A 15,302-nucleotide genomic window follows, 5' to 3' on the forward strand; every position below is an offset into this window, starting at 1 on the left:
GATTTCGACATAAATCGGTGAAAAAGTCATAGAATGAGATAAAATTCTCGAATAAAAAATAGTAACTTTTGTTGGTCTATATGATATATTCTTGCTCTGGAAATTCCAGAGAAAAAGAGCTTTGTATGAAGACGCTGAAAAATTTTTAAGAGAAGAGAGAGTCCCACTTACTGTTACAATATCTCTGTACATGTAATGTATTGAGATAAAAATAATAATCGCAAGTGGCTGTTTACTAATCGTTCATGCCAAATGCGATCGTCAAATTTTGCGCTATCTTGCGGCTAATGCGAACCCTGGGCCTGCATAATAGATAGTAGTAGTAACAACTGTTTACGAGCTAAATTGGATATTTATATGGTGTGATCAATAGACGTGGAGAGCAAGCATAAGCAGCGATGTTAGTAGTAATGTTAGTTATATGAAGTTATTAACAAGTTAATGAAAGAAACAATAGCAAGTAGAAATTATTGAGGAAAGTTTTAAACCTTATCTTACACCTACGTTTTTGAACATGAAAACATTGTCAATAGAGAATATGATTCATTTATAATAGCATCCAATATGTCATTTCTTGAAAATCGTGATACTGGAGGGTAAACAATTTTTTCTGGGTATCCGGATAACCGACGGGTAACGGCTCTCGGGTATCCGGTTCCTGTTTTTTTGACCCGTGTAAACACGACTAGAACTGTCACTGGTGGTTTTCAGCACTGGCAATACCTTTATGCCCAGTAGTGGTACATATAATAGTACTTGAAAATTAAACAAGCTTATATTAAAAAAATTACTGCCTTGGTCGGCGCTGGTTAGTACTAAGTATAGTTTTACTCTTGTGTGATTTTATCCGGTGTACCCAGATACATTGGCCCACCTGCTAATTCTGGATAAAGTCACTGTAGGCTACATTACACGTTGGTCGAGTCTGAGTGACAAGTTAACATTGGTTCTCTTCTTTGCCCAATGGATAAGTGTGCACTGAATTTTCGTACAGTGTTTGCAACGCATTTTGGCAGTATTCTTTTGTTTGTGAATTCATATTGCAGTTAATTTTTTGGGGGTTTTTGGTTGTGCATGTGCCTATTTCACTTTGTTTCGAAGTTCTTCACCCTGTAATGCTGTATGTTTCTGTCATTTTCAGAGAGAAAATGCATTTACAAGTTCTACTAACAACATGTCATGTAATATATGGGCTTGTTGCATTTAAAAGCAATGTGAAGTCATTCGTCATGTGACTTTATATATTGTCTCCTATTATCCAACGTTCTGTTAACAATTATTTTTGTTTTCTTTCATTTTCAGGACTCTTTCTGCATCTGCAGGTTGGATTCTCCTATGTGGGCACTTGGGATAATAGTAACTTTTGGACTTCTTAATTTAATTCAGTACTTTTCACGCAAATTCATTCATTGCCTTGATTCAATAAACTTTGATTAACCTTGAAAAAACACATTCCTGTTGTATTCTTTTGCACTAAATCGTACATTCATATTCACCAGTGTGAAAAGAAATTAACAAGAAGTTCCTACATAAGATGTACATTTCACGTATCCGAAAATACTTTTCAATTCATCACGAAGATAAGCTGATTGATGTCTTGGAACCTGATACATCATAAACTATATGACCAAAAAGACCAACAGAGACTGACCCAAGATGAAGGATACCACATAAAAAACAAGTTCTTAAATATTCTATGACATTACTAAACCTTGCAACGCTGTTCTCTCGACAAACAGGCAATGGGCGCTAAAGGCAACACTCGCAGGATGAAGTGTAACCTGCAGAGACTTTTCGTGGCAAAGTAGCTTAAATGCAAGTTCTGTATTTGTTGTACCATGATTGATATTGATAATTGTAGAGACAGAGCAAAGATATGAAACTAGGAATTGAAATTTGAACTTCCAGTATTGAGATACTGCCTCATTGGTGCTCTTGTTCTATAATTGTCTTAACATACATCAATATATCCAGTACACTCACGGTAGAAGTTCAAAACAGAATTATCATATTTTTCAGTAACTTTTCATAGAGTACTTTATCATCATACAGGTTAATACGTAAACTACATACTACCATAAACAAGAGTATGAAAGTAACATACCCCTTCACACCCCTGTTCCCATTTTTATGTACTAAGATAAATTAAGATCATTGCTGGCATTTTATCTATCAAGCAGTAACCAGCTGCTTGTACTAGTTACCTTGATCACACGCTATCCCAGTCCAGGGTACAGCACACCCATTGACACAGTTAGCCTCAACTTCACTGCATGCATCCTCTCCAGGACAGGAACAGGGTAGGTTGCAGAAGTCACCATAATAACCAACAGGACATGGGCCATCTACCAGTAATAGAATTAGCAGTAATATACTTGAAGTGGTTATTAAAGTTATGACAATCACTGGTAACACCAATATGACAATTAGCTGGCACTAACAGATTTAGAAACAGTTAACCTGAAATGATATTTTACCATCTTAACAGATATTTAAAGTTCTGAGACAGCACATGAGGTCTTTCACATTTAGTACAATAAAATTAATTTCTATGCTTTGTGCCATATATAGACAAAGAAATATTTAAAACTTTAATATAATTACTAATGTAATAAAGTAATATGACCACTTCGAAATCGATATCTTCACTATGACTCACTTAGTTTGAAATTCATGAGTCTTGAATTTTACTGACCCCATGACTTTTAAAACATGATGTAGGTACAATCTTAACATGCATTCAAACAATGCATGCAAACAGTCAATACTTCCTCATAGTTAAAACAAAATTGAGCTAATTTGTACTTGGCATGTCCATATCATACTAAATTTAAATTACAGCTTATCTTATTAGGCAAATTAAGGCAATCAACTTGAGTCTAAGCAATTTTCTTGACTTGAAAATAAGTCAACCAAACATTTTAGGTCCTTGCAGTACCAGGGAGTTAGAATATATAGCTTGTAGCACTACAGTAGTACTAAAGAATTAGCCAAACTACCTTTGTAGCCACAAAAGCAGCAGCTTTGTCTATGTTCACATGTATTGTTTAAGTTGAAACCTGTTAATACCTGTTAATACCAGTTAATACCAGTTAAAACCTGTTATTACCTGTCAACAAATACCAGTTGCAACAGGTACCTGTTAAAACCAGTTCAACAGGCATTAACTGGAATTAACTGGAAGTCCAAATGACATAATGAAAATACATACATTGACAGTTTGTTCCTCTCCAGCCATCCTCACATTGGTTGTTTCCACACACACCTGTGTCTAAAGCACAGAGAGCGTTATCTGCACAATGACACTCCTGTTTACAATTAGCGCCAAACTTCCCTGTTTCACACTCTGGAAATAATTGAAGAAGGTCCAATGTAAGTCATGAAATTGCTGATGAAGTACTGAAACACGGTTGTGATATCAAAAACTAAAGAGCACACATTACAGATATGATCTACACTGCTAAAATAATCGCTCTGAGAGACCTGTAATGTGCAAAGTGATAAAATGTATACTATCAATGAAAGTCAACAAACTCCTACAAGGTACAGTACCTAGTCATAATAGTGACATTTCTTCCAATTTTACAGAATGGATAATTGGATGATCTCCCTTATTTCAAATATCAGGAAGCTGTCTCTACCAAAAAACAGAAGCCACAAATGGAGTCTATTGAATGATGACACCACTAACACCATTGAAACTATTGTCAGCATTGAAAGATAAACGGGAATAGCTCCTTACCATTTTACGACACATTAAAAATTCAGATAAAAAAGAGGATGATAAAAATACAATGTTATGACTTAACAATATGAATGTAATATCTTCCTTATGGGAAGCTTCTTCAAATAAAATATAAAGAGCAAATTCACTGTCAGAACCAAAATTTCAGTATATATATTACCATGTTTCAACAACAAAGAAACCAAATCAGAAAAAAAATTACAGTATATAAATTAAGTAATATGACATGTATGTTCATATCAACACATATAGCTTACCACATAACCTAACTTGACGATCATATGCCAAAAGTGTTGTTAACAACAGTTTTTGAGCAGCTCACACACGTTTCACTAACATGATTAACATTAATATTTCCAAATCGAAACATATATCAGGAAAATAATTAAACATGATACAAAGAAAGGAAGACCTCATCGATATAGAGTCTGTATCTACAGCCTATCATTTACTCTAAGCAATTGTATTGGTGACTATTCTAATAGACTCAACAATCTGTTTGTCATAACTTATTATAAACACAGTAGTATTGATACCTTCTGTACAGTTTAGTCCTTTATAGCCAGCAGGACAGAAACAGCCAAGAGGATTAGGATAACAGATGATTGCACCCTGACATCCATCAGCATGGTCATCACCAGAATCATCACATTTATACTCAGCATTCTGACCAAAGACATTCCTTCCATGAACTGTTGATGAAAATATGTTTGTTTTTATGTTATTTAGATCCTCCTGCAAGCAGGAACTTGTGAAGAAGCCATCATTGGCTTATCAAAGCCTCAAGCTGACCGAAGTCAGTCTCTTAGAATTATATTTAACGTCCATGATTATGAATTGTCGATTGTCAACAACTTTGCTACTGGACGACAAAAACTCAGGACCTTATGATTGAAGGCACCGGCATTAACCACTGAGCTAACTCTCCACTCGCCTTTGTAATATGGTGAATATACCATGCAGCTTGGTAGAGATGGTGATATCGTTGCCCCTGGGGATACTTACTTGGTAGGCTATTTCTGGAGCAGGCTTAATCCAAGAAGCTCCACTCAAACGTATACGATTGAAACATGATTTATTCTCTCCCTGATACAATAATAAGTTCAACTAAATGCTGTTAAATTTCTTGATGATATTGATTGGAAACAAGCAAATATAGGTATATATAATATGGCGGTAATATTGATTGTGAGCACTGGTGGTGGGAAGCCAACCCAAGTTAGCAAGACAAGATGTGCGAGAGCATTGAGGTCTTTAACGTTTTACTCCCAAGCTATTATGGAAGCCAATGAGCAGAATACCTCACCAGTTAAATGAGTAAGATATGAATTTTTCACCAGTTGATCATAGTGCAGTGTTATATTGTTTCAGTTTTGCTGTGTCACCATGAGTTGTACTTGAACACTGTCAATTATTATTAACTTAGTGTGAAAGAAATGTACTGTGGTCATTATACAATTTGGTTGTATTCAGAGCTGTCACAAACACTAGTATTGCTTGTTTGGTTATTGTATTTTCTTCTATGTATTTCACATTATTTTTGTGTAAGTGTGATTATCTGTAATATTACTGTATTGACTGAGACTGTTGCCCCTGGTGTGTAAGAAGGTTTGAATTTCATTTTGAAGAATTTCATGTTAGCCATTTATTCCATCTGGCATCACGATTCCGTGCAACATATTTTCATGTTTCCAAATTTGACCAAAGAGATTGTTTATTGTGTTTTGTCTGTTGACTTCAAGAATGGCTATCATTTTCTCCTGCAAAGCTTGTCTGGGAGAGACGAAGGTACTTAAATCTGTAATATCTCTCGCTATCTGCGGTTTGCTTCACTAAAAAGCAGTAAAGTTAGAATTAATGTTGACAAGATTTCTGACAATAAATACCAGATTTGTTACACAATCTGGCCGGAGACATGTAACCATGAACAGCTGATAAGATTGAGGCTCATTTAAAATTAATACTTAAAATACAAGTGAATGTCCCTTAATGTTGATATTATTGACTGCCGCCAGCTGAAGATCAAACTTGAATTAGTACAATTAATCTTAGTAAACCATAACAAACATTGAGAGCATCTAGTTACATGTTTATTGATTGATTGATTATGGTATCATCCCTAACATTTCTTTACTACAAGAGGTGAAAGTGAAGAGCACATTATTTATCAGTGTTGATTCAGCATTTCTTTGCTAAGTACTGCTTGAGGGTAAAGGTACTAACAGTAACAGGAAAATCATGCATTGTTAATTGCTAAAAACAAACTTAGCTAAAAAACTTACTATTTTCACAATTGTTTCCACTGAATCCAGGAGGACAAAGACACAGACCAGTTAAATCTGAGCAAACTCCTCCGTTGATACAAGGTTCACATGTATTAGTACAGTCAGGTGGACTCCACATGTTCTCTGGACATTCTTAAATGTAAAGGTGTGAAATATATATCAGTAGCATTGATGAATCAATTTGCAGAAATTAATTTAGTGCATACATTTTGTACTTTGTTGTTTTCATACATTTTGATCTTCGTGAAGTATTGGAAATACAAAGAATTTTCAGACCAAATCTTTTACAGACAACATAGTATCCTTTATGCAATACAAAGTTTCTCCAGACCTTAGCATGTTATTCACGATGTATAGAAAAATGTTATTGTATCCACTGCATTTAAACATATATCATGCTATCCTTGATGTAATACAACGGTTCTGAGCTACCAAATTAATCCAAACATAAGACATTCTGTGCATAATGTAATACAAAGGTTATACAGATCAATTCATAAACATCATATCCTCCATGATATAACACAATGCCTCTACTGAAAAAAACATAAACATAAATCATGCTATCCTTGGTGCAATGCCAAGGTTCTATACAGACCACAATTTAAACATACAACATGCTATTCTTGAATTAATTCAAAGGATCTACAGACCGAAGCTATTTTAAACATACAATATGTTAATATACAAAGACTCTTCAGACCAAATCTTAAACACATACATAACATGGTATCCTTGATGTAATACAAAGGTGCTACTGACAAAATTTATTTAAACCTACAACATGGTATGTGATATGAAACCTATACAGATCTAAACATACATCATGCTATCCTTGATGTTATACGAAGGTTCTAGCTACCAAATTTATCCAAACATAACACATTCTGTACATGATGTAATACAAAGGTTCTAAAGATCAATTCATAAACATTCTACACTCCATATAATACAAAGACTACTGAAGAAACCTTAAACCTAAATCATGCTATCCTTGGTGCAATGCAAAGGTTCTATACAGACCGAAATTTAACCATACAACATGCTATTCTTGAATTAATTTAAAGGTATTACATACCAAAGCTATATAAACATACAACATGCTATTATTCATGTAATGCAGACTCTTCGGACCAAATCTTAAACATAAAACATGTTATCCTTGATTTGATGCAAAGGGTCTACATACCCAAACTTAAACAACAATATACTATCCTTGATTTATTTAAAAGATCTACAGACAGACCAAAGCTCGACAGACCAAATGTTAAACATACAACATGCTATCCTTGATGGTATGCAAGTCTCAAGGTGCTACAAACCAAATTTAAATAATTTGTTAACAATATGATTTTGTTAACATTCTTCTACCCAGTCAGCCTTATACCCTGACATTTTGCTGATTACTTAATCTAGTTATTATAGGGTATCTGTATGATCCAAAAGAGATCCATTTTATATTTTAGATCTTGAAATCATGTTATGAGCAAAGCGTACTATACAAACATTCACGCATACACATGTTATTTGGATTGCATATCTTTATGAATGTTATCTGAACCAAATATAAGTAAACGAGATATGTACATTTAAAGAATTGTGTCAGTCATGAAGATGTCAGTATACTCAACAGTCAGTCTATAATGTTTGCCTATATACACATTTTAGTTATTTCAGTATCTCATCCCACACTACATTCTTATATGAAATACTTCACACAATGTACTCTTGTGGTTGTTACACAGTAGTTGGAAGTCCCATATTGTTCAGTTCTATATGAAAAAGGTCAGGAAGTCCTGTCTACTGCATGAAAAGGATTTATGAAGATAACTGGCTTGTATCCAACAGAAGCTTTTAGATCATATTGTATTGCAAACTTTTGACAGTGAGAACCACACTAGACAACCATGCATGGCTTCGTCTTGACAATAATTCTGTTTATGTCACACATACTGCCTATTATCCTTCTTTGAATTCAATCTAGTAATTATATGGTATCTATTATGATTCATGGCAGCAATGGCCTGTTCAAAATGTCTATCTTTATGCACACACAGAATGCAACCCACCTTTATGTTATAGCTATTAATTCTGAGTTTATGTAATTAAATTTGTTTTTCACAAGAATGTGTTCATAATATTTTCATCTCTGTAATATTATAGTAGCCTTTACATAAACACATTTTTAACTGCTATAAGCAAGAGTACAGCTGATTCCTTCTTCCTTACTATGCACTACAGTGGTAGCTTATACATTACTTCCTCGATTTTCTGCACCATATATTCCAATGTCTTGAGTTTGTGTTAGCAATTAAAGTGAGGATAAGGTGAAAGCAAATTTAAGAACTAAGAACTAATATATCTAAGACCTGAGTATTACTGACATCAATCTGTTAGCAACCGTGTATTATAATGGTCTAAAACAATAAAATTCTTTTGTGCCTACAGTCATCCTCACATTAAAGATTACATAAGTTCTAATTGCATGCTTAGAAGAGCTCTCAGACATGTATCACCATCTTGACATGATGACTGTATTGAATTATTTTCAACAAATCTCTAAGACGTGCATCCAAACTTCTTCCTTACGATTGTTTTTGTTTGTATTGTTCTTCATTAAACATGTTTAATAAAGAACAATACAAACAAAAACCCAACGGAAACTGTGGTTCCCTGCAAATTTGGTTACAATCCTACTTAATGTTGTGGAGTTGTTGCGATGTAAATATTTTTACATTTTACTAGTGTTCGACCGATAATCGGTTAGACAATCTGCATCGGGCCGATTATCAGACAATCGGTAAATAATCGGCATCGGCAAAATCCATTGCCCTACCGATTATTTGGAATCGATTATTACGTTCCACATAAAGGATTGTATTTTCCGCGCTTTTGATACACAACAACCACAACGGGAGAAAATTTTTGATCATTCGATTCAATGCTATTCATAGCCTGGGAAGGTGCGCTAATCTACCGTGAAGCAGTATCGTTAGTCCTTAGCGCGAGTTTGTACAAATGCTGTTCGATTCACTATCCAGTTTTGGCAGTTAACATCATACAGTATACCCGCGTAACAACACAGAGTATACCTGCGATAAGCTTAGGGGGACGACGTATTTTTTTTTACTTCGCTTGTTGCATCTAACAAAACCATTTGTCATCATGTTAAACGATTGATAAGAAAGATTAATTGTCTATACTTAATATAAACACCAAATCAATATACTTTTGAACCACTTTGGCCGTTTCACTGTAGGTGAAAACTGGAAAGTGAAAACAATAACATTAGGCTTTGTTCATTGTGAGAACTACGTACATTAGGCTAGTCTGGCTGAAGATCGGTTGAGCTATCAGAACTGTTCAGTTTGAAAATGCACCCAAGATTTTACAAATGGCATAAAATGTTGAAATCAAGACTCCAAATACTCCTAAAATTTCCTAAACACGTTTGGTGACAGTCCTCAGTAGTTCTACTGCATTACAGTATTTTGTGATTATTTAAGCACACATTCTTACGCATATTTTTGCGAAAACCCTGAAGCAACTTTTTTCCCATGCCGCATGTACCATACGTGCTAACAGTAACTAAACTCCTTACCGCAACCGACTAAAAGCAAGTCTGATTTCCAGTGACACGCGCGACAAAGTCAATGGGACTTTAGTGTGTGATTTCTTCGTTCAATCGGAAGTTTTACCGCGCAGATGGTAATCATTGAAAACTTGGAGCAAATGTTCGGGATTGTTTTATTTTCATAATAAAATAAAACTGTTAGCAAACTGCTTATCCACTATAGAGCCTGTGAAAGAATATGTTATAAGTAATGTGTCGTTACATTTCGATCCTGCTAGAATGGAAATGTCAAGCCAACTTACTCTCACTTCTTAAGCCTACACCAATGTTGGAAAACCATGTTCAATTTCCCGCAAACACACTTCCGATTTCCCGCCGATGTTTGCACAGCGAACACACCGTGCAAGTATAAAGGCGTGGGGACCAGGGCCCGCCATAGGGCCCTGGTGGGGTTAAGGGGTGGAACCCCTTGTTGGGGTCCAGGGGGCGAAGACCCCGGAAAATTTTGGTATTTTTGCGGGATTACTGAGTCAGTTGAAGGGAATCCCGCACTGTCTGGCTATAAAAAATTCGCAGTTGAGGATGCAAAATACTGACAACTTTTTTAATTTAAATTGTCACGAAGCTGATGAAAATTTTAAAATGACAAGTTAGAGTAGCTATGTTATGTTATAAAATGAAAAGAGATTTAATCTGTCTTACAATCATTACAGAACTTCTGATATTATGAAACAAACAACGTTCGGCAGAGCCCCGTTTATAGACTGCCTAACAATGAATAGCGCACACTATACGTACATCAGTTTACAACTGCAGTACAGTTTACCCTACTTAAATACTACGTTAGGCTACTGTACATGTGCTGCAAATTTCCCCAGGTACCTTACCAAACAACTTCGCGCTCATCCCCTGTCTAACACCTGTTTGTTAACATCTTTGGCACGTTTCCAAGAAACGTTTCATAGAGTTTTCCCCATGATACACAAGGCACAGTATATACCATACAATACACGCAGCACATTGAGGCCCCACTAGCTATGGACATCTTTATGAAAGTAAACCTTGTAATAAAATATGTTTTAGGCCACTTGGCATGATTAACTAAATGCTTAATTTTATTTCCATGTTCTTGTAGAAAACGTCAAGTTTGCAAAATACAATAAGTTGTGTATTTGTAGTTACATGAGATCGGTAACCGACGAGGTGGTTAGGCTATTTGCTATGCACTTAACTATGGTAGGATATTATTTTTTCTGTATTTTTGGAAATTCTAGAAAATACTTTCTTTTTCCCCCGCTTAACACCAGATGTGGTCTTACGGTTTATTCATAAATGGGTGTACTAGAGCCTTGTTTACATGACATTAGTTGCATTTAGCACGATATGCCAGTTTAGCGTAAATTTTTCGAAAGTGTTTTGCTGGATCTTTCGTAAAATTTGAAAGGTGTACCAACTTACTTTTCGTACACAATTGGTAATTTCTTTACTGATTTTCAGAGTTTTTTTTACAGTCAAGTGAATACGCTGTGCATTGAGTATAAACTTATCGCGAATGCAAGAAAATGATGCGGGGATTTCCAGCAGACAAATGTTTTCTTGGCGGGATTACTGAGTCAGTTGAAGGGAATCCCGCACCTTAGAGGGAACACTGCATTGAAGTAAAATCCATACGAAAGAAAACGTTTTCTAACTAACATACAATATAAGTATAAAATAATGTGGAATGGCAATATTGTTCAAAACATCTCCGCCAAGTTGATATGTTACAGCAACCTTCCCGCGCTGGGCCGTGTGACATTGCCCTTGTAAGTAGGTTGGGGACACATCATTACTCGATATAGGCTATTGTGACTAAAATTGCGAGCGCGCTCTCTGGACATTTTTCTTTCGTTTCTGAAACTTTTCTTCTGAAATTTTCCTTATTGTTTTTACAGATTAGTATTTTTTTGCTCCTTCGTTTTTTTTTCTGGTCCCGTTTTTTGTCCCCCCAATTTTTTATTTCCAGCCTGGCTGGATTTCCCGCTAGCATCGCGGATTTCCCGCGAATCTGGTTCAGAAGGTTCGCAAGGTTTTCCAGCCCTGGCCTACACATTATTTTTCATATCAGTTTATATATTTCGATATCAGCTAACGAAATAACGAATATTTTATTTACGTGCGATAAACTTTTTACTTTTTTTACGTTGGAGTTGCAACACTGATAATGGTTCTAATAGCAGTTGTAAAAGCTGCCACTAACTTTTTCGTTTTTCATTTCGTAGCCAATGGCTGCTATTTTTCCTCTTCTGTAGTCTGTACAGTGCTGTGTTGTGGCGGGATTGCAATATTTCGAATCCTCGTTATAATCGTACATCGCCCTATGTTTGTATAACAGTGTTCTTTACTTGCTCCATTAATCTTTACTGTGAACAGTTAAGTCGTTCATTTACATCTTTGATTGTACTATTGGCCTAGAAGTTGGTAATCATGCATAACACTAAATCATACATTAGGCCAGTTCCACGAAAATTTTGAAATAATCGGTAATCGGCCAATTGTCACAGGAAGTAATCGGTAAAACCGGTTGTCATACAATCGGTCGAACACTACATTTGACCCCATAACCTCTTGATTATTCATACCATGAGCACCAAAACCAATAGGGCACACATTCTAACCATAATACTTCTACACAGCAGTATGACAAATTTCCATCACTCAGTTGTTGAGTTATTACAGACCCAAGCAAGCGTCACAGATGAGCACACACATACACACAAACTCATGCTTGGCGGACCCCTTTGATTTTTTCCATTACAGTCCAAATCCACATACCCTTACCTTAGCAATGCCCCTTAATGATAGGAGTCTACTGAGGACAAGGTGATTCTTTTCAACTGATATCTGAGGACTTGGAATTCCTTTGTGCCAAATCCTCAGTCAGAATACCAAACAAGTGTTTACTGTCTGGAGTGATATTATACCTCCTATTAGATCCTAGGATCAAACTCATGCCAGGTCTAACCATTTGCACTTTTGTCTTCAAGTTCCTCCTCTTTAATTCCCACTGGTGTCGGAATAAAGAAATATAACTTGTTGGTCCACTTTCTAGCCCGTATTTGCAGATATCGATGATCATAACCAAAAAACTTATGAGTTGTTTTCTTTCTTAATCATGATTGGTTCATTCAGTGACATATTTGATGAATAATAAAGATGTTTTGAAGTAGGTGATATTGAATCAATCATGCATCAGATTCCACATCACATGTGACCCCAAGCAGTGCATACAGGCAAATTAGTTCTAATATAGGAACCAACCAGTGCTAACAATCATTATAAAGGCCATATAATATATATATATATATATATATATATATATATATATATATATATATATATATATATATATATATATGTATTATATGGCCTTTATAATTTGTTTTCAATCAGTATCATCAAGTAATTTTACAGCATCTATTCGATCTTTTAATTTTATCACAGAGAGAATAAATCATCTTTTAATCAACAGAATGTTTGAATCATATACTTGAGTGGAGCTTCTTGGATTTAGGCTTCTTAAATAGCCTTCCAAATAATTTTCCCCAGGGGCAACAATAGTACAATCTCTACCAAGCTGCAGGCGATATTCTCCACATTACAACACACACACACGCATACATGTTTGTATTACATTCAGACCGAGGACCCCATTATATTTTCCATTGTTCAAATCCACGTACCCTGACTTTAACAATACCCCATACAATAGAATTCTTCCGAGGACATGGTGATTCTTTAGAAATCACAACCGAGGACCTGAAATTCTTTTGTTCAAGTCCTCGGTCAGATAGCAAAACAAACGCCCACATACCATCACCATCCCATAGACTCCTTTCACCTCAGTTCAGCAAGAAATTATACAAAAAATGAAAACAAAGAGAGAGTTATATATTTTAGATTTTAGTGGCACTACGACATCAGAGATTAAGGAGAGCGCTAACATGATTTTTCTTAGCGTTTTACACAAAGTTTTCACAATGATTCCTGTCATTTAAGCCATTGAAGATGCTTGGGATAGTGTCTCCTTTAGAAACTGGATTTTATTTTATTAAATATCTATCCAGTGTTATAAGTGTTGTAATGAGGAATACTACATTGGATAGTACACACAAGCATGAAAGTCAAAATAAATACCCACCTCTGACAATCACATTCATGATGGCATGGATTTGTTTCAAGTATGCACCTGCCTTAAAGCTCTCAAAGACAGAAGAGTTTGAAGCACTAGCATCACCACAAGATGTCTTTCCCGTACAGGAGCTGCCTGTTGACCCGTCTGGATGCAACACACCATCTCTCCTCCAAAGAAGCCTTGCCGTAGCTACGCTTGACTCAACCATGACAGTCACGTTATCGCCCATTGATGCACCAGTGGAATACTCCAAAGCTTTAATAGTTGCTGGGAAGAAATTAAGACCGTAAGGTAGTGATACCAGCTTACAGTCTGTTGTAGTTACACATTTTTGTAACTATTATTTTGCTGCAATTATTGCCATGTACATTGGTAAATCTGTCTTCAATCTCAAAATTGTGTTTCTTCAATTTTTGATTATTTTAGTTTAATTACTTGCTTTATAATCAGGTACCAAAACTTGAAGCAGGTATGCAGATGAACTTGTGTGGGTACTCGTCTGTGTGTGCATCAAGAAAAAGTTTCACTAACTCATCCTAATGATTAAGATCAATGAAGTTTAACAGTAGGTAGGTGTATGCCCTGAATGGGTTGTTAGACCTCACACACTCCAAAGTCAACATTTAAACTACCAAACAGAAATGCACAAAATGCATTCAGGTTGCGATAACATAACAAGTTTTTAAGAATCTGATATCAAAAAGATAAATCCCTTCTTCAGATATGCTTACACAGTTTCATTCTTTTCAGTCTTGAGAAAAATTACCGCCATGCAACACATGAAACAAACAACTGTAAAGGCTTTGATACTAAATAATTACATACAAGTTTCCTTTCTTGAGATATTGTGTTTGAACACTTTGATTTCTGATGACCTTTGACATAATAACAGAAAACACCAGGGTTCATTTTATCCATGCAAGATACATCCCAGTTAACCTTAAAGTGATCTTGTGATATGTGGTATTTACATGAGATGCAACTACATTTCCATTCTAGAGATTCTATGTTTGCAAGGTTTTCAGACTTGACCTTTGCTAACCTCACATGACCATTGAACTCCATAATAACAGCAAGCTATTTTTAATTCAATACAGGACATGCATGTATTGTTTGATACCCTTCCAAGGATCCATTTCTGTGATATACAGTGTTTCAAATGAGGCATGATGCACACAGAAACAAAAACAATCCACATACAATTTAGACTGAAACCATAACTATGTGTGTGGTCCTACCAATATCAATAGTTATTAAAACCCTCAAACCCATGTGCAGGATAGGACTCAAAGTTTATATCATATTAATCAATGTAAACTGTCAATGGTCACAAAGGAGGTCGAAGGACAAAATTGACCAACTTTGTAGAAAGAAAAGGTGCATTGTGAACTTCTCAACTGCAAGGTTGACAGAATTCATACTTGCGGATGTATGCACGCAAACGTTAGAGCCTCAATGTGATGATGTCATAGTGTGAAAGTATGAGAAGTCAAAGGTCATTGGAACTGAAAAGCACTTTTGCCA

The 15,302-nt window shown here is 35.5% G+C and overlaps 2 protein-coding genes across 6 annotated transcripts in view; one reads left to right on the forward strand and one right to left on the reverse strand.

Annotated features, from left to right (window-relative positions):
• The window catches only part of LOC139956014 (uncharacterized), a 183,547-nt gene that overhangs the window by 53,165 nt on the left and 115,080 nt on the right, over positions 1 to 15,302 (reverse strand). For all 5 annotated transcript variants that reach the window (XM_071955178.1, XM_071955177.1, XM_071955180.1 and 2 more), the window contains exons 20-24: positions 13,785 to 14,045; positions 6,028 to 6,162; positions 4,282 to 4,437; positions 3,212 to 3,346; positions 2,205 to 2,345 (exon numbers count right to left, since the gene is read on the reverse strand). In XM_071955178.1, coding sequence (XP_071811279.1) covers positions 2,205 to 2,345; positions 3,212 to 3,346; positions 4,282 to 4,437; positions 6,028 to 6,162; positions 13,785 to 14,045 — 828 coding nt within the window. The remainder of the gene's footprint in view (positions 1 to 2,204; positions 2,346 to 3,211; positions 3,347 to 4,281; positions 4,438 to 6,027; positions 6,163 to 13,784; positions 14,046 to 15,302) is intronic.
• LOC139956110 (uncharacterized) overlaps positions 1 to 15,302 on the forward strand; it is a 100,970-nt gene that overhangs the window by 3,768 nt on the left and 81,900 nt on the right. The gene's annotated exons all lie outside the window — the stretch shown is intronic.

Source organism: Apostichopus japonicus, chromosome 2 (assembly GCF_037975245.1).
Source record: "Apostichopus japonicus isolate 1M-3 chromosome 2, ASM3797524v1, whole genome shotgun sequence".
Lineage (NCBI taxonomy): Eukaryota > Metazoa > Echinodermata > Holothuroidea > Aspidochirotida > Stichopodidae > Apostichopus > Apostichopus japonicus.